Source organism: Gigantopelta aegis, chromosome 4 (assembly GCF_016097555.1).
Source record: "Gigantopelta aegis isolate Gae_Host chromosome 4, Gae_host_genome, whole genome shotgun sequence".
Classification (NCBI taxonomy): Eukaryota; Metazoa; Mollusca; class Gastropoda; order Neomphalida; family Peltospiridae; genus Gigantopelta; species Gigantopelta aegis.
The window spans coordinates 76,174,320-76,200,806 of record NC_054702.1 but is presented as its reverse complement, the minus strand read 5'-3'; the positions used below and the strand labels follow the sequence as shown (position 1 = coordinate 76,200,806).

Genomic DNA, 26,487 nt, shown 5'->3' with positions numbered 1-26,487 from the left:
AACATAATGTAACACAAAGAAAAATGTTCTGAAATTAATAATAACAAAATAATCAATCAATAAACCAATCAATAATACCAATATGTGCAAGCTTACTGAATCTGTTAAAAGTTTTTATAAATTGTGGAATTAAAATGACTGGATATGGAGACAAACAAAAAATTACTAAATAAATTTTAACATATTATAATAAGATATTAAGAACAAAATGCAATTATACAAACTGGAAGAACAAATAACAATCACAACTATCACAACACTTAATTCACAAAGTCTGTTAATAATGTCTGTCACGCATTAGAACAAGGCATGAAAGCTACTGTGCTTAGAAAGTTTGTTAAGTCCCCAATAGCACGGACGCGATTTCCATTGGAATCTCTGCTGTCCACAAATTGAGTTAATTACTCCAGTGCCTCTGTTGCTGACGCCAGCGACGGCGGGGGAAGATTGGCAGTGTCGTCATTTTCCGTATCACTCTCTGGCTCTGGTTTTGCTACAACAGGGGTCCAGGCAGCCCACACCTCTTCAACAATGCTGTCGTCAGACATGGGAGCACAGGTGACCAGGCTGTCATCGGCATGTGCATATTCCATTAAAGTCACACCATTGGTTACTAGGTATGACAAGGGAACATCGTCGTCAGGGTCACTTTCATACTCCGGATCGGCCAACTCAGTTGTATTAATGAAGCCTGCCTGGCGAAAATAGTGATTAATTGTCCCTACTGATACGTTATCCCACACAAGTTTTAAAAATCGGGGGGCATCCAAAACTGAAAGTTTAACTTCAGGTTTTTTTTCTATGGCGGCAAGGTGTCTGACAATAATATGTTTTCGATAGTACACTTTTAGATTTTGAATAATACCATGATCCATTAGTTGAGTAAGACTCGTGGTGTTTGGGGGAAGAAATATCAGTTCTACATTGGTAAGACCAGTAACATGGGGGTGGGCGGGGCAGTTATCAACAATCATTGTGATTTTTCATCCATGTCTACGAAATTTTTTGTCAATTTTAAAAAGCCATTCTTTAAAAATATCAGACATCATCCATACTTTCTTGTTGGCCAGGTACTCAGTGGATAGTGATTTGACATTTTTAAAACATCGTGGCTTTTGTGATTTGCCATTAATCAAAAGTGGGAGCTTATCCGTGCCAGACATATTAGCAGTTACTAGAGCAGTAATGCAATCTTTACTGTATTTGCCACCGTGACATTTCACACTCCTAAACTCTAAGGTTTTGTCTGTCATTAGTTTAAAGAAAATGCCTGTCTCGTCGGCATTGTAGATGTCGTCCTCGCTGTAAGACATAAGTACTGTTTGCAGAGCCTGTTTCCAGTTATTCATAGTATCTGATCGATTGTTAACGGAGTTCGCCTCACCACAGACTTTTAAAAAAGTTATGTCGTGTCTTTCTTTAAATCTATCCAGCCACCCAGTCGAACAAGTAAAATAATTTCTACCCAATGTCTTTGCTAATTCTTCTGATTTAGCCATTATGTGAGCCCCAGAAATTTTAACATTGCTGTCCCTAGCTAATTTGAACCATTTTAATACAGCTTCGTCTACATCTTCAAACTTAGCTGTTCGCATTCTTTTTCTAGATGGAGAAAAGGATGAAATTGCAATAGCCCCTTTAATTTTATCAGAATTTTTTAACCAGGTAGACAAAGTATTTTGAGGAATGCCAAATTCTTTTGCAATAACGCTTTGATTTATCACCTCTCTCATCAGCTTGGATAGCTTCTAATTTTGATTCAATAGATTTTACCGTCAACTTACGTTTCTTTGGAGCATTATCTGATCCAGTTTTCCCCCCAGATAAGCCAGGTCCTTCACTAGATTGCTCAGACATGGTGCTCTGGTGAAGTGACCAACGGTCCACTTTGCTTAAATAGGATCGGTGTCATTAAAGAAACACCAACATCACTTCTTTGTTAATTAACAAACAAATAACGACCACCACAAATTAATCCTACTTTAATCCGAGTCCATTTTACCAGTCCTCAATTTATGAAAGCCATAAGTCACATGACTTTCTGCATTCTGTAACAATCATTTCGTCTGCTCGATTACAACGTTTAATTTTAAGATCGGTGAGGCCATTTATTACCTTGATTACTGTTTTAGATAACTTCACTCATTGATCTCACATGTGAACAGTAATTACAAATCATATCTGTTTACAGTGGAATGTTGGCAATGGTTTGGTTACATGCCCAAAATACCGTCAGAGCGTTAATTATAGGTCGTGCAATTTATACTTACCCTTTTAAACATTTTATTTATTTTAACAAATAATTTTACTATCGACACATCGAGGCACTTTTGTACATTAAAGTTTAAAGGGACCCCAAAAATATATCGACACAAACGTAATATCGACTCAATCGTATCGACTCAACAGTAAAAAACATGATATTTAATACACGTTTCGGCCGGGACCGGCCAGTCATATCGACACAAATAATATATTGACTCAAGCAAGATCAACACAACGGCGCTCGACTGTATATATATATTGTGTATGTATATATATATATATATATATATATATATATAGTTGAACTTCGATAACTTGATCTTGAAGGGGACGAGGAAATAGTTTGAGTTTTCGAATTTAATATATAAGAGTTCAAATGTGTAAATGCATTGCAGCATTACAGCAGGTTGATTTCGCTTAATGTTGTAAGAAGCGTGCGCTTCTCTGCCTACCTCTGAACTCTGAAAACTGCATCCTCAGATGAAAGGTGAATTAATATATTAGTCACCTCACCCCACGCAACCCCATCTTATCCCATCCCACCCCACCCCAGCTGTCGTCATTTTTGACACCTGTGGTACATTCATTTCGCGTATATTGTAAAAGTAAGTCAATAAAACAAAAAAGATAACCCAGATGAATTTTAAATATATGCTTGGGCATATACGCTACATTAACAGAAAAAAAAGTAGGCATTTACATACATATATAAATAACAGAAAGTTGACATTGACGTATTTTACAGATGTAAAAACATGGTGGAATATGTAACTAACAAATAAAACACTGAATGCCGAATAACACTATAAGTACATTTGTTTTACACAAAATTATTTACACTTGACACCTCTACTTTCTTTCTCCAATCTGGCCTCCCACCTCCATTTCTGGGCCCTACACAAGATTGCTTGGATGACAAGAAAGCAGAACTTTTTAAAACTGATCTGGCAAACCCCACATTACCGGGTCCTTCTCGAGATAGCACAATCTGTGATGTATCAATTTTTAACATAGCTAAATGACTGGTAATTGATAAACATTAACTGATATATAAATAGAAAAGCAAACATTTGACACGATTCACACCTTTGAGAGCAAAAACAAACAGCATTAACAATTATTACAAGACTGTGTCTGTAATTAAGTATTACATAGTAAGGCTCTCCACCTCTGACGAACACCGACTACCAAACATAGGATCATTTCATTCCACTTAGTCAGCGATCTATTATTCTGGAATTATCACCTTAATCCTCGATAGCCAAGACCACCTGAGACAGGCACGCTTTACAATACATTCTTCTGTAAAATACTCTGTGTGTGTGTGTGTGTGTGTGTGTGTGTGTGTGTGTGTGTGTGTGTGTGTGTGTGTGTGTGTGTGTGTGTGTGTGTGTGTGTGTGTGTGTGTGTGTGATATATAGTGTCATGATCATGTCTTTTCTGTGAATTAAACATACATAAGTTGTCATGCCCTGCCTAGTATTCATTTTAATAATGGCTGGTATATAATAATACATTTTTATCATTTGCCTTATAGGTTAATAAAACTTTACAACACCATTGCATTCCAATGCACTACTATTTGTTGGAAAGTAATGTCTATTTATTTGCGTGTCAGATATACCATGATGGCATTTTGTGATTTTACAAAATATTTACTATAATTGATTTTTGGGTTTTTTCTTAAAGACTAACTGGAATTGATATTTTAATGGCATCTATAATTTTTATTTTAATATTGAATATAATTGTTATTTTATTAGTGTGAGAAATGGTTACCCAACAGAAGTTGGATATGTTGACCAAAGACAGGGGGAACTGGACAAGCATTGGAAGGCACTGCAGGTAATAGTTTCTGTTTAACAGATATTTATTAAAATATTTGCTAGTGACACTGGCTTGGTGTTGCATATAACTAACAATGTCAATAACTTGAATACCCGGTAAGTATATTTGTAGTTTATTCTCAGACTGGTATATGTTTTGATAAAAATATGTCTCTGAAAGAAAGCAATGTAATTTATTGTGAAAAGTATTGAGACCTAAACAAACACCAAACTAATCTCTAATAAAAATTTAAAAAACAACCATTATTGTGAAAATATTATTATTATTATTATTTCATGTTAAAACAGTTAAATTTATCAAGTGTCTCAGAAATTACATCTTTACAATTATAATTACAATTTATTTTACATGGCCAAGCATCAGTGTTAGTCTGAAAATACAAGACATTGACAATAGCCACACAAGGAGACATTGTTGGATTTGTTGGTGAGAACTACCACTAAGTAACTGATGATTGAAACTTTAAGACAGCTAACCTAACATATTACTGATGGAAGGAAGATTAAACTATATTTTATTTTATTTTCTAGGATAAAGCTAATGCCAGGAAGAACCAATTGAAAGATGCTCAGAACCAGCAGCAGTTTGGAGATGAAGCCAAAGATTTGGTACATTTTATTTATTGTATCATCTTAAATATGTCCTGTATTAAAACCTGTTTTCTAATCTTATTTTTCTATTTCTTTTCCTTTCTTCCTTGAGTATCAGTTTGTTACATAGACACTGTAAATGTAGTGGCGGGGGTACTGTTCCCAATCTCACGAACTCTGAATCTGAGATGGTCAGAATATGCATTGCCATCGCCCCCACTCCTAATTTAAAACGTTGACATCTTCCAGTGCCTGTTTATTACTAAAATTTTAGTTGAGATTCATCATTACAAATGTGTTGAATTAGAATACAACTTTACTGCCCATAAATCATTTTATGTTATGTAGTATATACTGTGTTTTCTTTGTAGTTGACATGGGCAGGATCTTTGAGAGCAAGGCTAATGAGTGCCGAATTACCCCATGACATACAGAGTGCCGAACAAATGCTTAAAGAACATGATGATCTTGGCACTGACATAAAAGCCCACAAAGACAAGTAAGCACCAAACACACTACATTCTGCAGTATGTCGTTTGTTTGTGACAATTTAAAAACATGATTATTTGGGTTAGTCACAGAAACAAGCATTTGAAGTACTCATCGTTTTCAACCAGACTAAAATGCTTGCCAAAACAAAACACAAACACAAATGGAATATTGTATTACTTTGTCCTCTAATAAGCAGATACTAATAGATTTTCAAGCTGCATCAGTACAAATAAAATGACTTCCCTTCTTAAAACATCCAACAAAAATAATATGCTTATTAATATCAGCAGTATTAAAGAACTACTAGTAAGTGAATATTATCCTTTAGAAGAATGCACCAATTTTATACTGAAGAAGAATATACCATTTTTATATTTAAAAAGAATATTCCACTTTTATACTTACTAAAGAGATGAAAAACCTCTTATTTTTTATTATTGTGGGATTTTTTAATCAAAAACTTAGATAAACCCTATTTTTTAAAACCCTATAAAGTTTCCTGGAATTTGTTTTTTGTCCAAGCTCATTTTCGTATCTTTTCTCTTTTATTATCCAGATTTGACAAGCTAAAAGCACTTGCACATGAAATTCTTGCTAAAAATCCTAATGCTCAGGATGTCAAAGACAAACTAAAGAAGTTGCAAGATGAAGAAAATGCCATCAATGAGTTGTACAAACAGAGACAAAAACAACTACAGGATGCCTACAACCAACAGGTACATGTTATAAAGATTTGGGGTATCAGACATGGAATATTTTGTTTTCAAAATCTTGATTAGCAATATTACTGGTCAACTACTGTTTAATGTTTTTAAATTGTGTAGTGATCTCTGAAACTTGCTTACTGAACAAAATGTTCCCTGTCAGACTATAAAAATTGTATAAGTTGTAGAAGCATCACGAGGGGTATATGGCTTTTTATGTACCCTCTGTGTGTTCTTTTATCCCGAGCCGAAGGTGAGGGGGTAAAAGAGCACACAGAGGGTACATAAAAAGCCATATACCCCGAGAGATACTTCTACAACGAATCTATCTTGCCGACATGTTAAACCATATAGCCAAATAATCAAAATAACGCCAGACAATAACTGTTAACAATTTATTAACGGATCCGTACCACGCGGACGCGAACGAAACCACTTGCCAGTGATGAAAAATAGTTCCATCGATAAACAAGTTTTTAACTTCAAATGTTTGTAATACGAAATTGTCTGAAACAGATATTAATAATAAAAAATAAAAATGTATGTATTAAAAAAATAAATATATTAAAAATAAAAAACCAAAAAACAACTGTTGCTAATCACGCATTAATACAATAACACCACGACCATAATTAGGTGGCCGAGTTCAACATTGCAGCTTTTAAAGGTATTGAAATATTGTATTTTATAGTAAAAATAAAATCAATTATGTATACTTGATTGATTATCAATGTTATTTATAATCTAATTATTGCTTTAGCATTAACTGGGGTGGCTGGAAACTGTTGGAAATTACAGACGGGGTATAAGAGAATTTGGCTCCGCCCACAGGAGTTTAAGGGATTTGTCCAACGGCAAACAACCAATGAGATTAAAGAATTTTACATGAAGGCGAGATAATGATATTTATTACATACATGTTGAAGTTTAATTTACTGATAACCCACTGAAATGGTTCAATTTGTTTTAATAGACAACAGCCTTCCAGAACTACCTTTATAGAACTACCTTTATTCAATGGTTATTTTTAGTTGACTGACAGGTAACTGTTTTCACTATATTGGCACTTAAATTTATCTCTCTTTTTTTTAAAACAGCCATATATTGAAATTGTCATAAACAGCAACTGTTAAGGAAAGTTAAAGATCACAGTGTATATATTCCAAATATTATCAGAGGAATTTAGTATTTTCATTTTGTATCAATTATTATTGTTTTAATCATTTGATATATTAATTATATGTAATATATTGATAAATAAATGTACTAATGAAGAGAATATTGTATAACAGTTCATTTTTTACTTGTTTGTTGATCATTACCAAACATTGAATGACCGATTTTATATGGATTATTGAAAACAAATATGAAAGAAATATCTCCATCACTTCTTACATTTTCTTTATTTGTTTAGGTGTTCAACAAAGAAGCAGATACAATTGATGCAGTAACAAGTAGTCATGAGGCTTTTCTGGACTTTAATGACCTTGGAGTAAGTAGAAGCAGCAGCTACACAACCTTGATGTTTGAAAATAAAATAATAAATGTTAGAAATTATGGCTGAATTCATTGGAAAGCAATAATGACTGCATAGTTAACCAATTATAACTTAAGTATATTCATTCTAAGTACATTTTAAAGACATTTTTTGTAGAAGATTATTATTTTATTATTAATAAATAGGAATAGTTTTTTGGATGGAAATACGTATTTTACAATTTAAATGTACTTGTATTTATAATGTTAATTATAATATACTTTTACAAGCAAACATTTTCTTTATAATATTACTTATAACCAGTGCAAGCAGTACTAATTAGCCATACACAGCATAATTTTAAAATGTTTTTATATATATATATATATATATATATATATCTAAATGACAACAATAAATGTTAAATAATGTTGTTGTTATTTCAGAGCACAGTGGATGATGTGGAAAGTTTGCTTCGGCGCCATGTAGACTTCCAGGGCAAGCTGCAGGCTCAGGAGGACAAGATCAGTGGGCTGAATGACCTTGCTGACAAACTGATATCAGAAAAACACCCAGGCAGTGACAAGTAAGGCTTTGTCATATCTGGATAATTTAAAAGAGAAAAATATTAAAGTGATGTGAAACATTCAGAGACAGATGGTGACATTTTTGTCATGGCCTGTAGGATTTGATGTTTTAATTAGCTTATATTGGACATTCAGATAATAATTCTTTGATATGACACTTGTACACTTGTTCTTTCACATTCATAGTCATAATACTAATATCATACTTTTAAATGACAAGTAGACTTAGATATGACTGTTGTAATAATTTTGCTGTTGCTATTAAATTGATAATGGTAAAGCTGATATCATGTATGAATGAATGAATGTTTACCGACACCCTAGCATGAAAAATACATCGGCTATTAGGTGTCAAACTATGGTAATGCAAACAAATAAAGTGATGATCAACATCAATATAAAAATTCAAGATTAAAATAAGAGCTGTGCAAAAATACAAATATCACAGATAGATACTGACTTTTACTCAAAACTTCAATTGTATCTCGAAGAAAAGAAGGGGATTTGTGCTGTATTGGCCATTCTCAAAGAGAATGTTACACCCCTGCACCACGGTGAGGTTACAGCATGCACAGGGGAGCTGATATCAAGTACTATAGCAGTATCAAGGATAATTTGATAGGCTGTTATATAGCTATTTTGCTGTTAATTTTATAACTGTAAATTTGAAAGACAAAACCCTTTGCCTATTAAAGTCTGTATCACTGCAAAAGGCAGAATCTAAGGTTATATTGATGAAGTTTTGACTGTTTCACTGAACTTGCTGATGCTCAGATGCTTTGTTTATGAGAGGACTGCCACTAATTGATAATGACAAATCTTTATTTGTTTCAAGTATTTTCTAGCAGTCCGATGACTGACAAAAAAGTGTTTGATATGACTGTTCTAAGAGCTTGTGAATCTTAACATTATGTATAGGTGAAGGTGTCTTGTAATAATCTTGCATTTTCCTGTTAAAAAATCCCACTTTTTTGTAAAGAGTGGATAATTAACAGATAAGTTATGCTCATAATGTATTTCTTATTATGAAAAATGCTAACTTTTTAGTCAGATGGTTTTCACATCTACGTTGATCATTAGCTGTCAAAAACTGTTAATTGTGTTTGGATGTTATAAATTTGTTTATTTCTTCTATACAGCATTGACAAACGGCGAAAGCAAGTAGTAAGTCGAAGAAAGAAGGTCAAAGACAAGGCAGCTGAGCGCAACAAGGCTCTGTTAGAATCACTCGCCTTCCAGGAGTTCAACAGAGATGCAGAAGAGGTAAGTTTTGAACAATCATGTTACCAATATATCAAGTTTACATAACATTTCAGATGTTATAAAAACAAGTTTCTTCTCTCACACTCAAGATCATTTCTTACAATCAACATATGTTTCCCACCCAATTTGCAACAATTAAATTATATTCTTTGATGTTACGTCAGTAACCTATTATTTCACTCTGCTATGGTGTTGTTCATCCGAATTATTGTCATACTATTTATTTCACTATGCTGTGGTGTCTCATATAGTCTTGACATCTTGTCCCTTTCCATGCCATCTTGTTTATTTTTGTTTTATTGTATTTTGTTTAAGTAATGAGTTGTCTTACTTGTGTTAATCACTGTGTTTATTATTTTAGCTTTCTGACTGGATGAAGGAAAAAGAAAAGACTGCCACGGATGAATCGTACAGGGATTTGAGTAATTTGCCAGCCAAGCTACAAAAACATCAAGTCTTCGAGACAGAGCTCAAATCACACAATGATGTACTGCAGGGCTTGAATAAGGTGAGTTTGTCTACCTACAGAAACACCAGTTCTTTGATGTAGAACTAACATATCAAGAATCAAAACATATCGGCTCCAAATCCAGAGTGAGTGCATATATGAGGTGTGCCCAAGATGACAGGCTTGAACCTTAGTTGGATATAAGCATGAGAACAAATGAAATAAAATATTGGAAAAAAATATTCATACAATAATTATATGAAAACGGAATTGAACATTTGACAAGTATTGTTCTGTCGAAGTCTTCATAATTAATTTAAACAATGTTGCTTGTTGTCAAAAGTAGTTTGTTTTGTTTGGTAACATCACTAGAGCATATTGATTTATTCTCTGTCAGACATTTGATAATTCTGACATAGTCTGCATTCAAGTTTGTGATAAAGACAACTGATAAATTGCAAAAGTGTAATAATTTACAAAAAATAAAAATGAGAGTGGATTGACTATATATGCAAACTTTGTTGTCTCAAGCTTGTGATATTGTTGGTTCAATTAAGTCATTGAGCAGTTGCTTGGCCTCAGTATATTCTAGGTTCTCAAGGTTATAAAATTTGTACTGAAATAAACAAAATATATTCGTATGTCTTAATGTTTAAACCTTAATTTGAAGCTTTAGTAACAAATGTTAGCATGCTAATTGGGATTTCTCTTTTTCAGCTTGGTGATCGCCTTATTGCTGACAAGCACTATGCCTCTCCAGAAATAAAAGAAGTGAAAGAAAAGTTGAATCGAGAATGGGTAGACCTGAATGAGAAGGCTGCTGACAAAGGGAAGAAACTTCACGATGCTTCAAAACAACAAATGCTCAACAGGGCTCTTGAAGATGCTCAGGTAAAAGCTAAAAAACATCGGTGTTCCTCTGCCAAGTGCTGTACTGGTATATCAATTGACAAAAACAAGAAATGCAAATGTATTTTAAAATTTCTCCAAGGTCTTTTATTTTTGTGTATTTTTAAATATATCTGAGGTATTTATTTTTGTATTAACCAAATTGTTCCAGAAATTATTCAAAATAATAAGATGGTGAAGGTGGAGGAGTACCATAATTGTTAATTATTTTTACCTTGTGGGTAAATATTATTGTATTTTATGGGTGATGTGTATTTTATAAAATGCTGTCTACACACACACGCACACGAACGAATGAACGAGACCATGTGATCAGTTTTTAAACAATCCATGAAGTTAATTTCTGCCCACAGTTTTAGATCATGTGTTGGTCAAATGCTTTAAAATGTCCTGTAGAGTTTTGCCTGTTTTTTGATATCATAATAACGGTGACACTGAAAAGAAACAAGATGAAGTTATTTATAAACAGCTATATTTATGCAAACTGCATTAAATCATTGTTGTTCTTCATTTTCAGACAAAACTTGATGAAATGGAAAAGTCTGTTGCCAATCAAGATATAGGATCTGATCTGCGTGGAGTGAAAACATTGCTCAAGAAACACCAGGTACGTACATTCATGTTTAAACTTTGAGTTGCTGATATACTAAGATTTTATGTCACATTAATAGTACTAGTACTATTCTTCAAACAGCAGTTATTGCTAGATAATAATATAGTTAAATGATTTACTTTCTGTTGTGACAGTAATGTTTTAGAATATACAGAAATGTAAGTGAGATCCTTACCAGTCTGTTATTTTGCTCCCTTTATGTTTGAAATCCAGTTCTATTAACCATTACATTTTTTTTTTTTTCAGACTCTAGAGAATGACTTGGACATTTTGTCAGAAACAATTCAGACAATTGTTGCACAGGGCAAGGAGATGGCAAGTGCTGGTCACTTCAACTCTGCTGGAATTATAAAGGCTGTTGATGCTTTCAATACCAGGTCAGTGTTTAGCAACTAAACATGATTACAATAAAAACAAAGCTGGTAGGTGTCTCAAAATGTTTAGTATAGTAGAATAAAAATGTAATTTTTGTAAATGTTCATGATTAATTTTGTATGAGCTGGGTTTCTTATTTACGATTTTGAACTTTTTCAAATTGGGTTTCTTTGGGGTTTTTATTGCAGTTTTTTTTAATTGGCCGTTTTTAGCGAATAATATGAGCCTTCTTAAAACACTTTTTAAAAAAAACATTTGTATGTTCCAAAATTAATATTTATTTTAAAACTATTAGGTTTGAGAAACTGAAGCCAGCTGTTGCTTCTAGAAAACAGAAATTACAGGAATCTCTCCAGATGCACCAGTTTGTGTTTGATGCTGATAATGAGCTGCAGTGGATCAAAGAACATGTCCCATCTGCCTCATCAACAGACCTTGGAAAAAACCTTGTAGATGCTCAAAAATTACACAAGAAACACCAGGTACATTTCTGATAATAATGCTTCGGGTTGTTCAAAATTATTTTCAAAGCATACCTTTTGAAAGTCAGAATGGCTATTTATGTTTGTCTTTAAAATACTTTTGTTTAGTATTACTTTGTAGACAAATAAACGGGCATCGAAATAAGCATTCTGTCTGGTAACCCATTTACAGGTTACCACAAAATATAGCCTGGTAACTTATAGGTTACCACAACTATATGACAGAATTGAATTCCTGTTACTACTACTTTTTATGCTCTTACATGTGTGCCAGATGATTATTTTAGTATACATGCATTTATGAATGTTCTGAAATTGTATCAGTGCGCGTGAACATCGGTACGAAAAACGAAATCCAGAAGTAAATTTATCTACTGGGCACTGCTTAAACGCGGAATGACTATAATTGCTTGCAATTACACAAGTGCATGCGAACATCGATGAGATTCCTTACTAGAAAATGAAACGCTGAAGTCCAGAATACATTGCCTGGTTTACTTTCAGAAACGAAACGACATTGAAATATTTATCGAGAACAAAACACCATTCTCAACTTTTCTTACATGTGGTAACCTCCTGGTAATTCTCTTCTTTATTCATACTTATCAGTTTAGTCTAGGTTTGTTATTGGCTGCATTCTGCATATATGGATCCGGATAATTTCTTTTTCTAGGATCATGACCGTGTGGTGCAAGGTCATCAACCCAATATTGAGAAGGTTCTAGCTACAGGAGATGGTCTGATCAATGAAAAACATGTTGCCTCCAAGACAATCAAGGACAAGTGTCAGGAGCTACAGTTGTCTTGGGATGATCTGCTAAAGAAGGTCAAGCTGAGGAAGAAGAATCTGGACATCTCACTACAAACACAGAAGGTGGCCATTACATATTTGTGTTTTCATTTGTCAGGCTGTTTTAGTTTAGTTAATCAGTTCTTGTTGTTTACTTTATGAAACATTGTGGTCCTCAAAATGTAATATTTTGTTGATGATTTGATAAACGATGCAGATGTCCTCCTTAATTAATATTTTAATAAGCTCTGTAATATTTGTCAATATGTTGGTTTATGCTCATAATTTTTTGTTTTTGTTTTTGTTGAGCATAGAATTATTATGCGAAAATCAACACATTGTGCATGTAAGTGTTTATTTTATAAGAACTGTAGGAGGAGACCATTTTTGACAGCTTTATGGTTTTTGTTTGATTCCAATTTTGAATTCTTAATTAGATTGAATGCATTATCGTCATGTCCTTGCCTCAGTGTTGATAATTAATCATATTTTGTACAGTATCTGTCCGAAGTGGCAGAAGTTGAAGCATGGATTAACGACAAGACATTACTTGCTTCAAGTACAGACTATGGAAAAGATGAAAATTCTGCTGACAAAATGCTGGCCAAAAATAAGGTAAGAACAATTGAACACACAAGTCATCAATCAAAGTAGATTGTAATAGACTTATTGCAAACATGAAATATTTTGCAAGTGATCCCAAGTACAATGATTTTAGTACGATTGTTTGTGGTACTGGTATTCTACTTTAAATGTCGCAGAAAAAATTACTGTAAATGATTTGTTAAAAATGTCATATATTGGGTATAGCCAGGGAGCTCTTGGAATTTACTGGAGTATTCCCTTGATAAAATGGAGGTACTGAGGAATATCTTGTTGTTGAGATGTTATGTTTCATTGTTCTTCACTTTTTCTTTTGTAACAGGTTTTGGAGACAGACATTCAGACATATTCTGTAATCGTGGCCAGTCTAGGCAAGGAGTCTAATCGACTGTTCAAACTTGGCTCTGCAGATCCATCATTACTCAAAAAAGCTCAGGTATCAGTCATCACCATTAGTATTTTTCACATAACAAACAATACTTTTTTCATAACAATGTTTACAGTATACAAAATTGTTTTTATTATCTTTAAAATTGTTATGCACATATGAATATTGATTTTAGTCTAGTGTAATAAAGTACTGACATATAATTATTTATTTTGATGCTATGATAATGAATGACTAGTAAAAGATTCTGATTGTTATTTTCCAATACCACAGTTTTCTATCTTTTCTGTTACTATTGCTATTTTGTTCATATGTATTTGTACATGATTGTGTGCCTGTATTTGCATACTCTCTACCATTTAGTTGTTATATATCTACAGGATCAACTTCAGGATAATTTGAATGCCTTAAAACGACGAGCAGCTGAAAGAAGTCGAAACCTCGAGCGGTCCAAACGTCTCCATGCTTACATGCGTGAAAGTGAGGAATTTGAAGAATGGATAACTGAACAGATGCAGACAGCAAACTCTGAGGAATATGGACTGGATTTTGAACATGTTCAGGTTGTTAAAACATTCTGTGGTTACATGCAGTCAAACACTTGTTGCAGTTAGAGGTGGTTTGATAGTATCACTATAGAAGTCTATAAAAAAAACTTGTGAACTTCTCTGAAAATATCTAAAACACTAAATGTATTTGAAAATAGCAAGTGTAAGCAACAGAGGCTACCAAATTAATTTTCAGTGACACAGTTCTACAAACAATGAAAGAATCCTCAATTTCGAAACATTAAATTCAGCTCAGAATGAAATACATGCATAACACAAGTTAGAATATATTGTTTCAGTTAGTTAACTTTATATATCATATCCATATTTGGCAACATTATTCAATCAATTTAATGGTCAGGTAGTAATGTCAGAATATTGCAATAGCAACGTTCTTAGTTTTAGCACTTTGGTAATTAAAATATGAGTCTCAGTCATTTAAGTTATAAAACTTCAACTATGTATATTGGAGGGTATGTCATTTTAAAAAATGTGAAATGCTAAAGTTACAAATATAAGAAATATTTTTACTCATGGAGACTTTTTTCTCTTTTTTTTTTTTAGATTTTGAAGAACAAATTTGATGAGTTCAAGCGGACAGTAGAGGCTGGATCGGAACGCTACAACCGCTGTGAGCGGATGGCGAAAACACTTCTGGAAGACAAGGGGTCTCACACCATTGAAGTGCAGCTCAGACAACAAGAACTTAGGTACATGGAAGATTATCTCTAAAACAATGATGTTATAGCATTAGGTTAAAATGATAAGGTAGTAAAATAGCTGTTGCTGGTCAACACTCTGAAAGTATCACAGTGGTACTAGGCATCATCTAAATTGTCAAGGAAAAAGAAGGAAGTTATAGTCACATGACCGGAACTACAGGGAGCATACAGTAGAAGAATTTTAGGCCATCCCATTGGCTCTTGGGATGTTCGGACCAGATCACTTGCATGGGGGAAAGGTGCACTTGTTGAGGACAGGTTATGTATCTATAAAAGATAAAACACTTCTAGTTTTCCAATTTTCTTAATCACAGACCATTTATTTTGCAACTTTTAGTGATTTTTTGAAACCACTCAATGTAAGGTAAATTACCTTTAGTGGGCATTTGTGTAGTATTCTCCATGTATCTGTTGTTGGTCCGTTATGGAGGACATATAGGTACGTTGTCCTTCTTCATTCAACTATTAGCTTCAGCCAGTAATTTTTATAAATAATCTCCCAATCACAGAAATCTAAAATGAGACATTGTACATACTTAAATTGCAGGGATGCCTGGAATACACTCTTGGAACAGATAGAGGCAAGAGAACAAAAACTTACTGGTGCTGAAGAAATTCATCGCTTCAACAAGGATGTTGAAGATGCCTTATCGAGGATTCAGGTATTTCTAAATTTCACCTCAAATTTAGTTGTATTTTATATACCGTATATCTTCGCCTGTAAGTCGATCTCGGCTATAAGTCGAGTCCCTAATTTCAAGCCCTGAAAACTTATTTTTTTATTGACCCGTTTATAAGTCGACCCATGAAAAACTACTTCTAAATATTGAAATATTTCTTATTTTCAGTACATGAGAACAATAATATTTGAACAAAAGAAAATTATTTTACAAACTTCGGTTTTCACGTTTTGTACATCGCAATATAATCAGACTATTCCAATCAAACTATCATTATTACATAGCATCAAAACAAAATATTCCCTTAGTAGAGAGTGAAAGCTGTTTGACTGTTACTGTATAGTACTGTACAGATGGTTTTGTGCACAGACAACAACTTTATTTATAAACACTGACAACAGATCACTACGATAAAACTGAAAGTATCACGTTTTGCCGCCATATTAATACATGTAAGGAGGATAACTCTGGAAAGTACACTGGTTTTTGTACCAAATGATGTGTGTCCCTATTGGTAGCAGAGAAGTAAATCATAACACACTGTCCACTATATTAACATAAATTTAAAAAAATAGAAAAAGAGAATTTTCCCAGGTGAATCACACATGTAGTGATGATGGCCAGTCCTTGTTTTGTGCAGCAAGTATGTCTGAACTGGGTGATGTCAACCTAAATCTGGAAATAATCTCTTATTTTTGGAGGCACCCCCCATTTTGCCATTTCATGGCTGCTAGGAAGTCTCTCCACCCCGACCATGTATTCATACTCGGTATGTACAAATCACTCATGGAAAGTGAGATCTCATTCAATACAACTGTGCACCATAAATGTAGATGCAATTCCTGTCAAAGATCCAATTTCTTACCTATTTTCAAACTCATAAATTATTTTATTCAAATAGGGGGTGTATTTTAAAAGCACTATCTTCATGGGCAACACGACGCTCATTGGTCAATTTACTTCTCTGCAACCTTAAGAACAAAAAATATTTTTCGGTTTATAAATTTTATTGCTCCAACATGAATACTAACATTTGGCACTTCACGAAAGTCACTTGGTTATATGTTGACGGCTGGTCAAGGGGGGATAACTCTTTGAGGAGTGTCACTGTGTTGGTCTGATTTGGCCTGTAAAAAATGGGGAAAAAATGATTAGTGTGATACACTGGAATTGTTTTGTTTAAATAAAGATTTCTATTTTAGGCCAAGTCTGACTGATTGCTAAACCTGGTAATATCATACTGTATACAGGGGGGTATTTTCAGGCCACCTCACCTGTCCCTCAATTTTTACATTTCATTTTAAAGTTGAAAATTGTGGGAAACATTTTCTAATTACTTCAGTGATTATCACAAAACTGTTGCTCTATTTGGAGTATCTTTGGCATATTGGGTAACCACTAGCAGCCATACGTCCACCATGACACAACAGCATGTTGTTTCAGTGTGTTGTTACTACATACCAGGACAAAGTATTCAGTGGGGGGTATTCTGCGGACCTGGCAAATGTTTTCCCAGAGGCAGGATTATTTGTCAGTCAGATAATTTTGGAAAGTGAGAACATGTTTTTGTCACACTGGGGCAGACTACAGAAAATTAAATTTATATACTGAAATTGAGAAATTATTATGGGGAAACCCCCTGCCAAGAAAAAAAAAGTTTTGGGTAGACCCCCTAACAGAAAAAAATGTATATCTAATTGGTCACAAATTCCATCACCAAAAAGAAAGTACACTGCTCCCGAATGCCACCAAATGACCTACCTGTACCAGGCTGTCCAGGGAAGACTTTGATGCAGTGGCTAAGCCGTCAACGAGTCGAGGTGCATCATCATATGTGGTCACCGATTCACAGGGGACGAGTGGCAATATGCGGTTACTTCGGCTCACCCAGCTGTTCCCGATGCCTTGGAAGATTTCCTGAAACAAAACAATCAAGACTTAGATGGCTATAAACTTCTTCATTGTGGTAAAGTGCTCAATCTATTCAATGAATCTTATCGAGAACATAGAAATAACTTCCCAACATGTGATGGTGATCTGAAGTATGACGAACAGTCCTATCAACAATGGGGTATGTGTTGGCGCCTAGGTTTAAAATGTGAGCATGTCATTTTAGATCGAAGAAGCACAAATTGTACGAAGAAGTCACTTTACACACTGCACGAGGTCAGAAAGCTGCTCAGCCTAATATTGGGATACATGTTGGCCTTACGAATACATCAGTTGGAATTACAGGATTTCGCGATTCCTTATCCGCAGCTGGTATCCCTGTTGGAAGCAAGCGTGGGATGCAGAATTCAGCCAATTATGTTGGATCCAAAACAGTGTACATAAACAAACAGGATATGAAAGAAAGACGGTCTAATTTGGTTCGACTAAACAAACTAAAAGGTTTTACCAGTGATCACAAGATAAGTGTTGAGGGAGACTGCCGTTACAACAACAGACTTTTCGGTGGGAACTCGAGCACACCCCTCCAGCCTGCAACTCAAGCGGTCTACACCATTGCTGAGAACGAAACACCTAAAAAGGAAATTATTGGGATATACACTGCAAACAAACTTTGCAAAAAAGCCGAAATCCTCAGATCTAAGGGAGAGAAAATTACATGTCCAGATCACGGTGGAAAATGTACAGCCAATTTGAAGACATCAGATTCCATCGGCAATGAGGGCTTATATGCAGAAAAATGCGTGAATGAATTTCAAGTGGACGAAGACAAACTCAATATTGGTTATTTCACGACTGATGGCGATTCACATGCTACTGACGGTGCTACCCGGGCGCAGACAGGTTCCATTGAAAATTTACATGACACTAGACATTTTTCTAAAAGTCAGCAAAAGGCGATTGAAAAAGTTTCATTTAGCTTAACCATGTTTCCGGTGGAAAATAAATCAGACCGACAGAAAGTACAGCGACGTTTTGCCATCGACATCAAGCAACGTTGTCACCTCGAACTTGACATCGCCCACCGTCAACTTGCAGGAGATATCACTAAAATAGTTAGAACAATGACGTACACCATCGATTCCATTGTGGCCTGTGTGAGTGGCAACTGTTCAACACTGTGTCAAAGGCATTCATTTGTGTGTTCGGGCAGGCGGATCAAGGCATGGAAACCGGACTATTTACCTGCAGATTCAGTTCTGAAAATGAAAGAAGGCGATAAAGAATTGTTAAGTAAATGCCTAGAACTTCGACTCGGCAAAACTGCACTTCTTAAAACAAAACTCAATACAAACACTCAAAAAGTAGAAAATGTCAACCGGGCTTATACTAGAACAAATCCGAAACAAGTGACATTCTATCGCAACTTTGAAGCAAGAATACACAGTGCAGCCCACATGCTCAACAAAGGAATTCTAAAGTCTACTGTTATAAGATGTCAACTAGTGGGAGCCCCACTGACTGGAAGAATACACGCCCTTGCAGAACTGAAAGCTCGGGAATGTGAAGACCGGTATCATGCTACTAGGAAAAAAACTACTCGGTACAGATCCCGAAGAAATTATCTCCGCAAGGTTCGATACCAGCAATATGATGACAAACACAACAGTACTGCAAGAACAACCTACAAGAAGAATGTACTTGACTCCGAAGTTGTACCACCATGTCTAACAGATCATACGTACCGGTCCCCAAGAAGAAGAAAAACAGTCTCTATAACCTGGATGGCCGATGCAGTGTTTCGGGACAATGTTTAGACAGTGTTGACGGTTGTTGTTAACATAATGTGGTTCGAGGCTCAAGTGTTCAATATTAACACAGAGGGAGTGGTGACATAAATGTGATACATCCATGCTACGAGGTATGTCAAAGTGATTGTGGTGGAGCATATACTGGAGTCGGTGTACTTTAAAAGTTTGGTGTTTTGGACGACCAGGTATTTTTGCATGAATAACTCCATATTTGTTATAATCCTTTCTTTTGTCCCATTTTTGGCAGCCTGTCCAAATTACACATCCCATATTTGGCATCTTTTCAGTCTTGGCCAATATACGATTTTTCATAGTCAATACCCAGTTTGAGTTGACCTCAATCTTAACATTTGTTGTTGTTGTTGTGGTCATATTACATCAGTGATTATGTAACAAATTATAAAAATTAAAGCAGCCAATTTCTGGCTCCATTAAAATTATGAAATATACAAATACATTGTTATTATTACCTTGGAAACCAGTGTGGTGTGAATTCCAGTGGTATGTGTCAAGAGTGTCTTCAGGTAGCAGAGAAGTAAATCATAACACACTGTCCACTATATTAACATAAATTTAAAAAAATAGAAAAAGAGAATTTTCCCAGGTGAATCACACATGTAGTGATGATGGCCAGTCCTTGTTTTGTGCAGCAAGTATGTCTGAACTGGGTGATGTCAACCTAAATCTGGAAATAATCTCTTATTTTTGGAGGCACCCCCCATTTTGCCATTTCACGGCTGCTAGGAAGTCTCTCCACCCCGACCATGTATTCATACTCGGTATGTACAAATCACTCATGGAAAGTGAGATCTCATTCAATACAACTGTGCACCATAAATGTAGGTGCAATTCCTGTCAAAGATCCAATTTCTTACCTATTTTCAAACTCATAAATTATTTTATTCAAATAGGGGGTGAGTATGATACTACTGGGGTGTATTTTAAAAGCAATATCTTCGTGGGCAACACGACGCTCATTGGTCAATTTACTTCTCTGCAACCTATTGCTCTAGATAGTGAACTGCAGAGATCAGTCTATTTTAAGGGAAAGCTCAGTAATATTCATGAAGTTAATCACCGCCAAAACATTGTTTGAACAACCATTAATGCCAGTGACCAGATTTCAAAATAAACTCAGGCAACAGGTAGTTAGTATTGTTTACATTTTTACTATTAGTGATGACTGTTAATTTAACTAAGTGGACTGTTGTCTTGGCATGTGAGTGAGATCGTACGCCTTTTCGCATAACCAAAACCGTTCTAATACCAAAAAAAATAGGTTATAAAAAATAAATGTGTCAAATTAACATATTTGAGTATAAATACATGGCATACTTCAACAATAAAACTTGTAAAATAATCCCCAAAACAGTAATATTTTTTGGTGAATTTTTTTTACCCTCTTATAAGTCGACCCCCCCATGTTATAAAATAATTTTTGGGTGAAAAAAATTCAACTTATAGGTGAAGATATACGGTAGGTGTATAAAATTATGCGTATATTTAACAGTTATATAATGTAATGATGGCCATTATAAAGATGATATGGTGGTGTATCATGTTATCAGTTTGTACTCATTCATTATTAAACAGTGTTAGTGTTTAAGTTTCTCTGTTATTATTTTGTTTTATTATAAATATATTTTTGTCTTCATGCAAGTTACTAAACTGTTTTTATGTATGTTTTACAGGAGAAGTATTCCAGCATTCCTGATGATCTGGGCCGAGATTACAACTCTACTTTAATGTATCTCAAAAAGCATGAGGCATTTGAAAATGAGCTTGTAGCTCTTGAAGCACAGGTTAGATAATGTTATAATAATAGAAGTAGGCGCTATCTGATTCCCAGATGAAAAAGTTAATGTAGAGCGCTGTTGCATGCAAAACTTAACATGAGTCAAAAGAATTTTTTTTCTTCTAATTGTTTGACTTAATCATCATGTAATATTATGGGTTTTGCTAATGTTATAATATGATCACCATTCCACCTGTATTTTGGCTGTTACATGACTTGTATAATAATAATAACAATGATATATACATGTCTAATTTAGCTGGCTTTCTTATGGTGTAGTGTACTCAAAAAGTAGTAGTAACTCTATACACACCTCTTATCCATGAATTGAACACAAGGGTACGATGAAGATCATTTAGAACTTAACTAATATTTGGTTAAAGTTTTTCCAATTAAAATCCTTTAATGGATGGCTGTTACATATCATACCATTATTCAGCATGTAAGTCCTCAAGTTGCACATACCCAGACCCAAGAATGTAATCCCAAACCAAGGTGAAAGGTATCTGGATCTTGGTTAATGTTTCTCTAATGTTGCGATTTATCTAAAAAAAATTAAAGTTCAAGTGGTAAAGGTTAATATTTTGACAATTTTAAAGTTATATTCCACATAGTTATTAACATGTAGTCCTTTTCGCTACCTTTAATTGCAGCTGCAAGTGTTGGTTGATGACTCTGGCCGTCTGCAGGAAACCTACCCTGGAGACAATGCTGAGCAGATTTCTCAGCTACAGAATGCTGTGGTTGACCAGTGGGGGGAACTACAGCAGCGTACTGAGCAAAGAAAGGAGCAGCTTCTGGCGGCGGCAGAACTTCACAAGTTTAGTGCTGCTGTGAGTGGGCTTTATAGTTGGTTTAAACAATATTTATTATCACCATATTTGTGGTTTTGGGATCACCCAACAGGTATATCCCTATATAAGGGCTGCTTCATAAATGTTTGGGTTTTTTTAGTTTATGTCTAATAATGCTTTCCCATAAACCTAAGGACTGATATTAGTCAGAGTGTATTTCCTTAGGACAAGTCCTTCACTAAGGCCAGAATTAGAAACAACAGTATAGTGCTCTGAGAATTGTAAGAACAAATTTACTTTGTGCTTCGCTGCTGCAATGAAATAGGTTACCTGAATTTGCTTAAAATGCATAAGTCAGTTCTCATTTCTCAGAGGCCTGCAGTACACTGGAAAGGAATGATTGTTTAATGATATCAAGCATAGCATTTATCATTAACAATTATGTCTTAAGATAAAAATAAATAAAGTATATTTTAGCAGACAAGATTAAAATAAAATGATATTGGTTAATATAACAGTTGTAAGAAATCATTTTAGTTTTTATTTCATAGATATTTTATTACTTTGGAAAGATGTGAATTCTAATATTGTAATATTTTGTTTGTTTAGGTTAGAGATCTGTTGGGTTGGGCGAAGGAGACGGAGCGAGAGATGATGGCAGAAAAGCCCGTTCGGGATGTGCAGGCTGCTGATTTACTGTGCAAGCGACACGAGGAGATCCGAGCGGAAATAGAAGCAAGAGACAGCTCCTTTGAGACTGTCATTCAAACAGGAACTGCCTTGATCGAAGCAGATCATTATGCAAAGAATGAGGTAACAGCATTTTACTAATTTGTTAATTTCTTACTCTGGTGTTTGTGTTTACCAACTGCTGGCATTTATTAACAGCTTTAAGATAGTCATGGTTTATATGTAAAGTATGAGATAACTGCATTTAAGTAACTTGATAATGTCCTAATGTTATTTTTCTTTTACTTTTTATTGGTGTATATTAATATCTTTAAGGCATTAACTATGGTTTGTATGAATTCTATTTTTGTTTTATCTGTTTGACTATTTTACCACACAGATTTATATTACACTTTTTCAGTATCAAAAATTATCATTTTGGTCAATCTTAAGTTTTTTCATTTAACTCTCAGAATCTCAAGTGGTAGCTGAACCAAGTTCTTCACTGACAACTGGTTGGCACTGATGTAGTAATGTATTCTGATGATGAGGTAACCACTAATCATTCTTATTGTGACGGTTGGTATGTTATTCATAAGGATTATTATACAGTATATACACACTGAAAACTGTTTTATTTCTAGATCAAAGACAAAGTTCAGACTGTGAGAGATCAAAGAGACAAGCTCATCTTCATGTGGAAAGAAAGAAAAGATTTCTATGAACAAATTTATGATGTCCAGATCTTCTTCCGAGATGCTGAGCAGTTGAATACCATGAGCTCTTCACAAGAGGTTTGCACTGAATCAAATAACTACTTTATGAACTTAACCTGCCTCAGGGGTGTAGTGGGTATGCCATCAGACTTAAAGCTAGTAGGTACTGAATTTGTACCATTTTAACAGCTCAGTTGGGAAGGTGTAAGGCCAGTATACTATTTGCTATAACAAATCATCATTGATTTAGGTCTTGGGCATAGAGCCCAGATAACTGAGATGTTTGCCTGGGACAGCATTGTTGAACATTAATTGGATATAAACACAAAAATATATAGGAATGAATGAATGAAATAAGAATTTGAAAAAACATCCAAAGTGTTTGTTTGTGATCATTCTCATATAAGTTTATGAATGTATTGTTTGGAAAGGTGATGATCATGATTGTAGTTCTGTGACTGTTTAAAACAATGATGTTACACTTCAGAATCTGCCATTTTACGGCATAGCCAGCTGGGTATTTAGTTGAACTAAACATCATTGTTAAAATAATATTTTTTGGAAATTTATTAGTTAGTTGTTTTAAGCATAGGCAATCCATCAGTGTTTCATTACCAAATACAGTGCGAGATATTGCTCAGTAGTAGAATTCTCAAAATTCAGTGCTCCTCCTTGCTCAACCATCTATTACACCCCAAATATCCATAGTTTAAAATGTGCTGAGATGTTATTAAACAAATAATGGAGGTTTTTTTCCTTTCCTTTTGGCAATAAATACATGAAATGTTGTCAATTTATTTCAGGTCTATCTTACCGGACAAGACTTTGGGGACAATGTTGAACACATAGAAGCTTTGATGCGTAAACATGAAGCCTTTGAAAAGGTGCTTGAGGCTCAGGATGAAAAGGTAAACTAATTGTAGTCTGAGCTAATTCCCGGTTTGTGTTAAGGGAAGTAAGTAGAAAAATGAGCTTTTCAGGAGATATTTTTTGTTGGTTTTGGGTGGGGGGTTTTGGGGTTTTTTTGTTGGTTTTTTTTAGGGGAAGGGGGATGGAAACTTTATAAATATTTGACATTTAATATTAAAATATTTATTTAATCCTATCATTTAGTATGTTTATTCTAATCATTTTCTTCTAGGTGATATTTAACATAAAACATAAAGTTGTATTTGTCTACTTGCAGTTAACATCTCTCTGTGACCATGGCAAACAGCTGATCAATGATAAGCATATTGAAGCTGAAAAAGTACAGAAAACAATGACTGCTGTTAAAAACAGGTGAGAAAAATCAAATTTGTTTAGGCTACAGTCAATAAGTTGATTTTTGGTTTTCATCATTTATACTTATAGTTTTTGATACTAAAACATAAGACAATTTGTTTTGTTACTGAATTTTGATGGTATTCAGACACATTTTAAAAACAAATATCTAGTCAGTTTTTTGTTGGGGTGTCATTAAACAGTAAGAATCAAGTCTGTCCAACAAGCAGGCAGAAAGTGAAATATCTGTACAGAGGTTAGTGACATGAAAAAAGATGGTTATTAAAGGCATATGTTTATTACTTGTATATTCATTGAAATTATGTAAGCCTTAGGTAATCAAATCTCAAGTCTTACATATCTCTTTTGCATTAATAGAGTTTGGTTTCTTTCAGACGTGCACAAGTCAAGGACCGCAGTAAAGTGAAAAAACAGCAGCTTTCTGATGCTCTTCTTTATGCTCAGTTTAAACGAGACAGAATTGAGGTGAGCACTGAGTTTGTTGTGACATATAAGCTTAACATTTCATTGTTATATATTCAGTTTGCACCATATACATATTTTTATGTAGATAAAATTAACTAATAATATGTTATATGAATTCATGTCTAATAAAAACAAAACCAAGGAATATTTGAACAAAGATGTGACACAACAACAAAACTGCAAAATGGTTTCAACATGATTTCAATCAATAACTATGCAGTACAACCTTTATGCAGTGATTTAAGTATGAATGTTTAAATTTGACAATCTATTTTTACAGGTTGAAGGATGGATAGATGACAAGTTGAAAATTGCATATGAAGATGACTTCCAGGATGTCACTGATCTTATTGACAAGATGAAGAAACTCCAGAAACACCAGGCCTTTGAGGCAGAGATTGTAGCCAACACAGACAGGATCAAACAAATCAAAGAGGTTAGTTTATGTTGGGATTAAATTAATAAAACATATAAAGCCGAATTTGTAAAACCTTTAACTGCATAGGTTTACAATACTTAACGACTATTGTTTAACGAAAACAGGCATTGTAATCTGAATAACAACACTGTATTCCCTGATCATATCTCTGTACAAGGCAGGATCGAAAGGATGTTAGGCAAAATTGTGGTTGCTTCCACTAACAGGTGGTTGTCCTTAGGAGGACTGCCACTCTAGGAGAGCCAGAACAGCTGATAAAGATCATTCCTCTAAATTAGACTGGACTGTGGAGGTTTTATACAGTAACTTAAAGTTTGTTTTGTTTAATGACACTACTAAAGCATATTGATTATTAATCATTGGCTATTGGATGTCAAACATTGGGTAATTTTGTCATATAGTCTTAAGACAGGAAACCTGCTACATTTTTCCATTAGTAGTAAGGGATCCTTTATATGCACCATCCCACAAACAGTATAGCACTTACCACAACCTTTTATATACCAGTTGTGGTGCACTGGCTGGAACGAGAAATAGCCCAATAAGCCCACCGATGGGGATCAATCCCAATCCAACCGCGCATCAAGTGAGCAATTTACCACTGGGCTACATCCCATCACACTCTACAGTAAGAGTCAAAAGATGATGCCTCAACATAGTTTTTTAATTTACTGTAGGGTGTCTTTATTTTTCACAGCGTTATAGTCTACGATATAATGGTTACAAAATGTCATCTTTAAAAAAAATACAAAAGTCTGTTAATTTGAAATACTTTATCTTGAGTTAAAAATTAAAATAGTACAAAAATTATTATTATTATTATTATTAATACCTGTATTA

General features: G+C 34.4%; 1 protein-coding gene and 1 long non-coding RNA gene across 7 annotated transcripts in view; one reads left to right on the top strand and one right to left on the bottom strand.

Annotated features, from left to right (window-relative positions):
• Positions 1-26,487, top strand: part of LOC121371112 (spectrin beta chain, non-erythrocytic 5-like) — a 232,079-nt gene that overhangs the window by 163,197 nt on the left and 42,395 nt on the right. For all 5 annotated transcript variants that reach the window (XM_041496769.1, XM_041496770.1, XM_041496766.1 and 2 more), the window contains exons 29-54: positions 4,029-4,110; positions 4,644-4,721; positions 5,075-5,202; positions 5,752-5,911; positions 7,314-7,391; positions 7,823-7,962; positions 9,103-9,226; positions 9,588-9,734; positions 10,392-10,565; positions 11,101-11,190; positions 11,443-11,573; positions 11,867-12,053; positions 12,727-12,927; positions 13,342-13,458; positions 13,769-13,882; positions 14,215-14,397; positions 14,947-15,092; positions 15,652-15,766; positions 21,177-21,287; positions 21,934-22,113; positions 22,684-22,887; positions 23,388-23,537; positions 24,263-24,367; positions 24,646-24,740; positions 25,118-25,208; positions 25,489-25,644. In XM_041496769.1, coding sequence (XP_041352703.1) covers positions 4,029-4,110; positions 4,644-4,721; positions 5,075-5,202; positions 5,752-5,911; positions 7,314-7,391; positions 7,823-7,962; positions 9,103-9,226; positions 9,588-9,734; positions 10,392-10,565; positions 11,101-11,190; positions 11,443-11,573; positions 11,867-12,053; positions 12,727-12,927; positions 13,342-13,458; positions 13,769-13,882; positions 14,215-14,397; positions 14,947-15,092; positions 15,652-15,766; positions 21,177-21,287; positions 21,934-22,113; positions 22,684-22,887; positions 23,388-23,537; positions 24,263-24,367; positions 24,646-24,740; positions 25,118-25,208; positions 25,489-25,644 — 3,487 coding nt within the window. The remainder of the gene's footprint in view (positions 1-4,028; positions 4,111-4,643; positions 4,722-5,074; positions 5,203-5,751; positions 5,912-7,313; positions 7,392-7,822; positions 7,963-9,102; positions 9,227-9,587; positions 9,735-10,391; positions 10,566-11,100; positions 11,191-11,442; positions 11,574-11,866; positions 12,054-12,726; positions 12,928-13,341; positions 13,459-13,768; positions 13,883-14,214; positions 14,398-14,946; positions 15,093-15,651; positions 15,767-21,176; positions 21,288-21,933; positions 22,114-22,683; positions 22,888-23,387; positions 23,538-24,262; positions 24,368-24,645; positions 24,741-25,117; positions 25,209-25,488; positions 25,645-26,487) is intronic.
• Positions 16,773-18,931, bottom strand: LOC121371114. Of its 2 annotated transcripts, XR_005957771.1 has the most exons (4): positions 18,808-18,931; positions 18,183-18,307; positions 17,546-17,701; positions 16,773-16,911 (listed from the first exon to the last, which is right to left on the bottom strand). It is a non-coding gene; the product is annotated as an uncharacterized LOC121371114 (long non-coding RNA). The 2 variants fall into 2 exon arrangements; XR_005957770.1 differs by lacking the exon at positions 18,808-18,931 and having other exon boundaries at positions 18,183-18,428.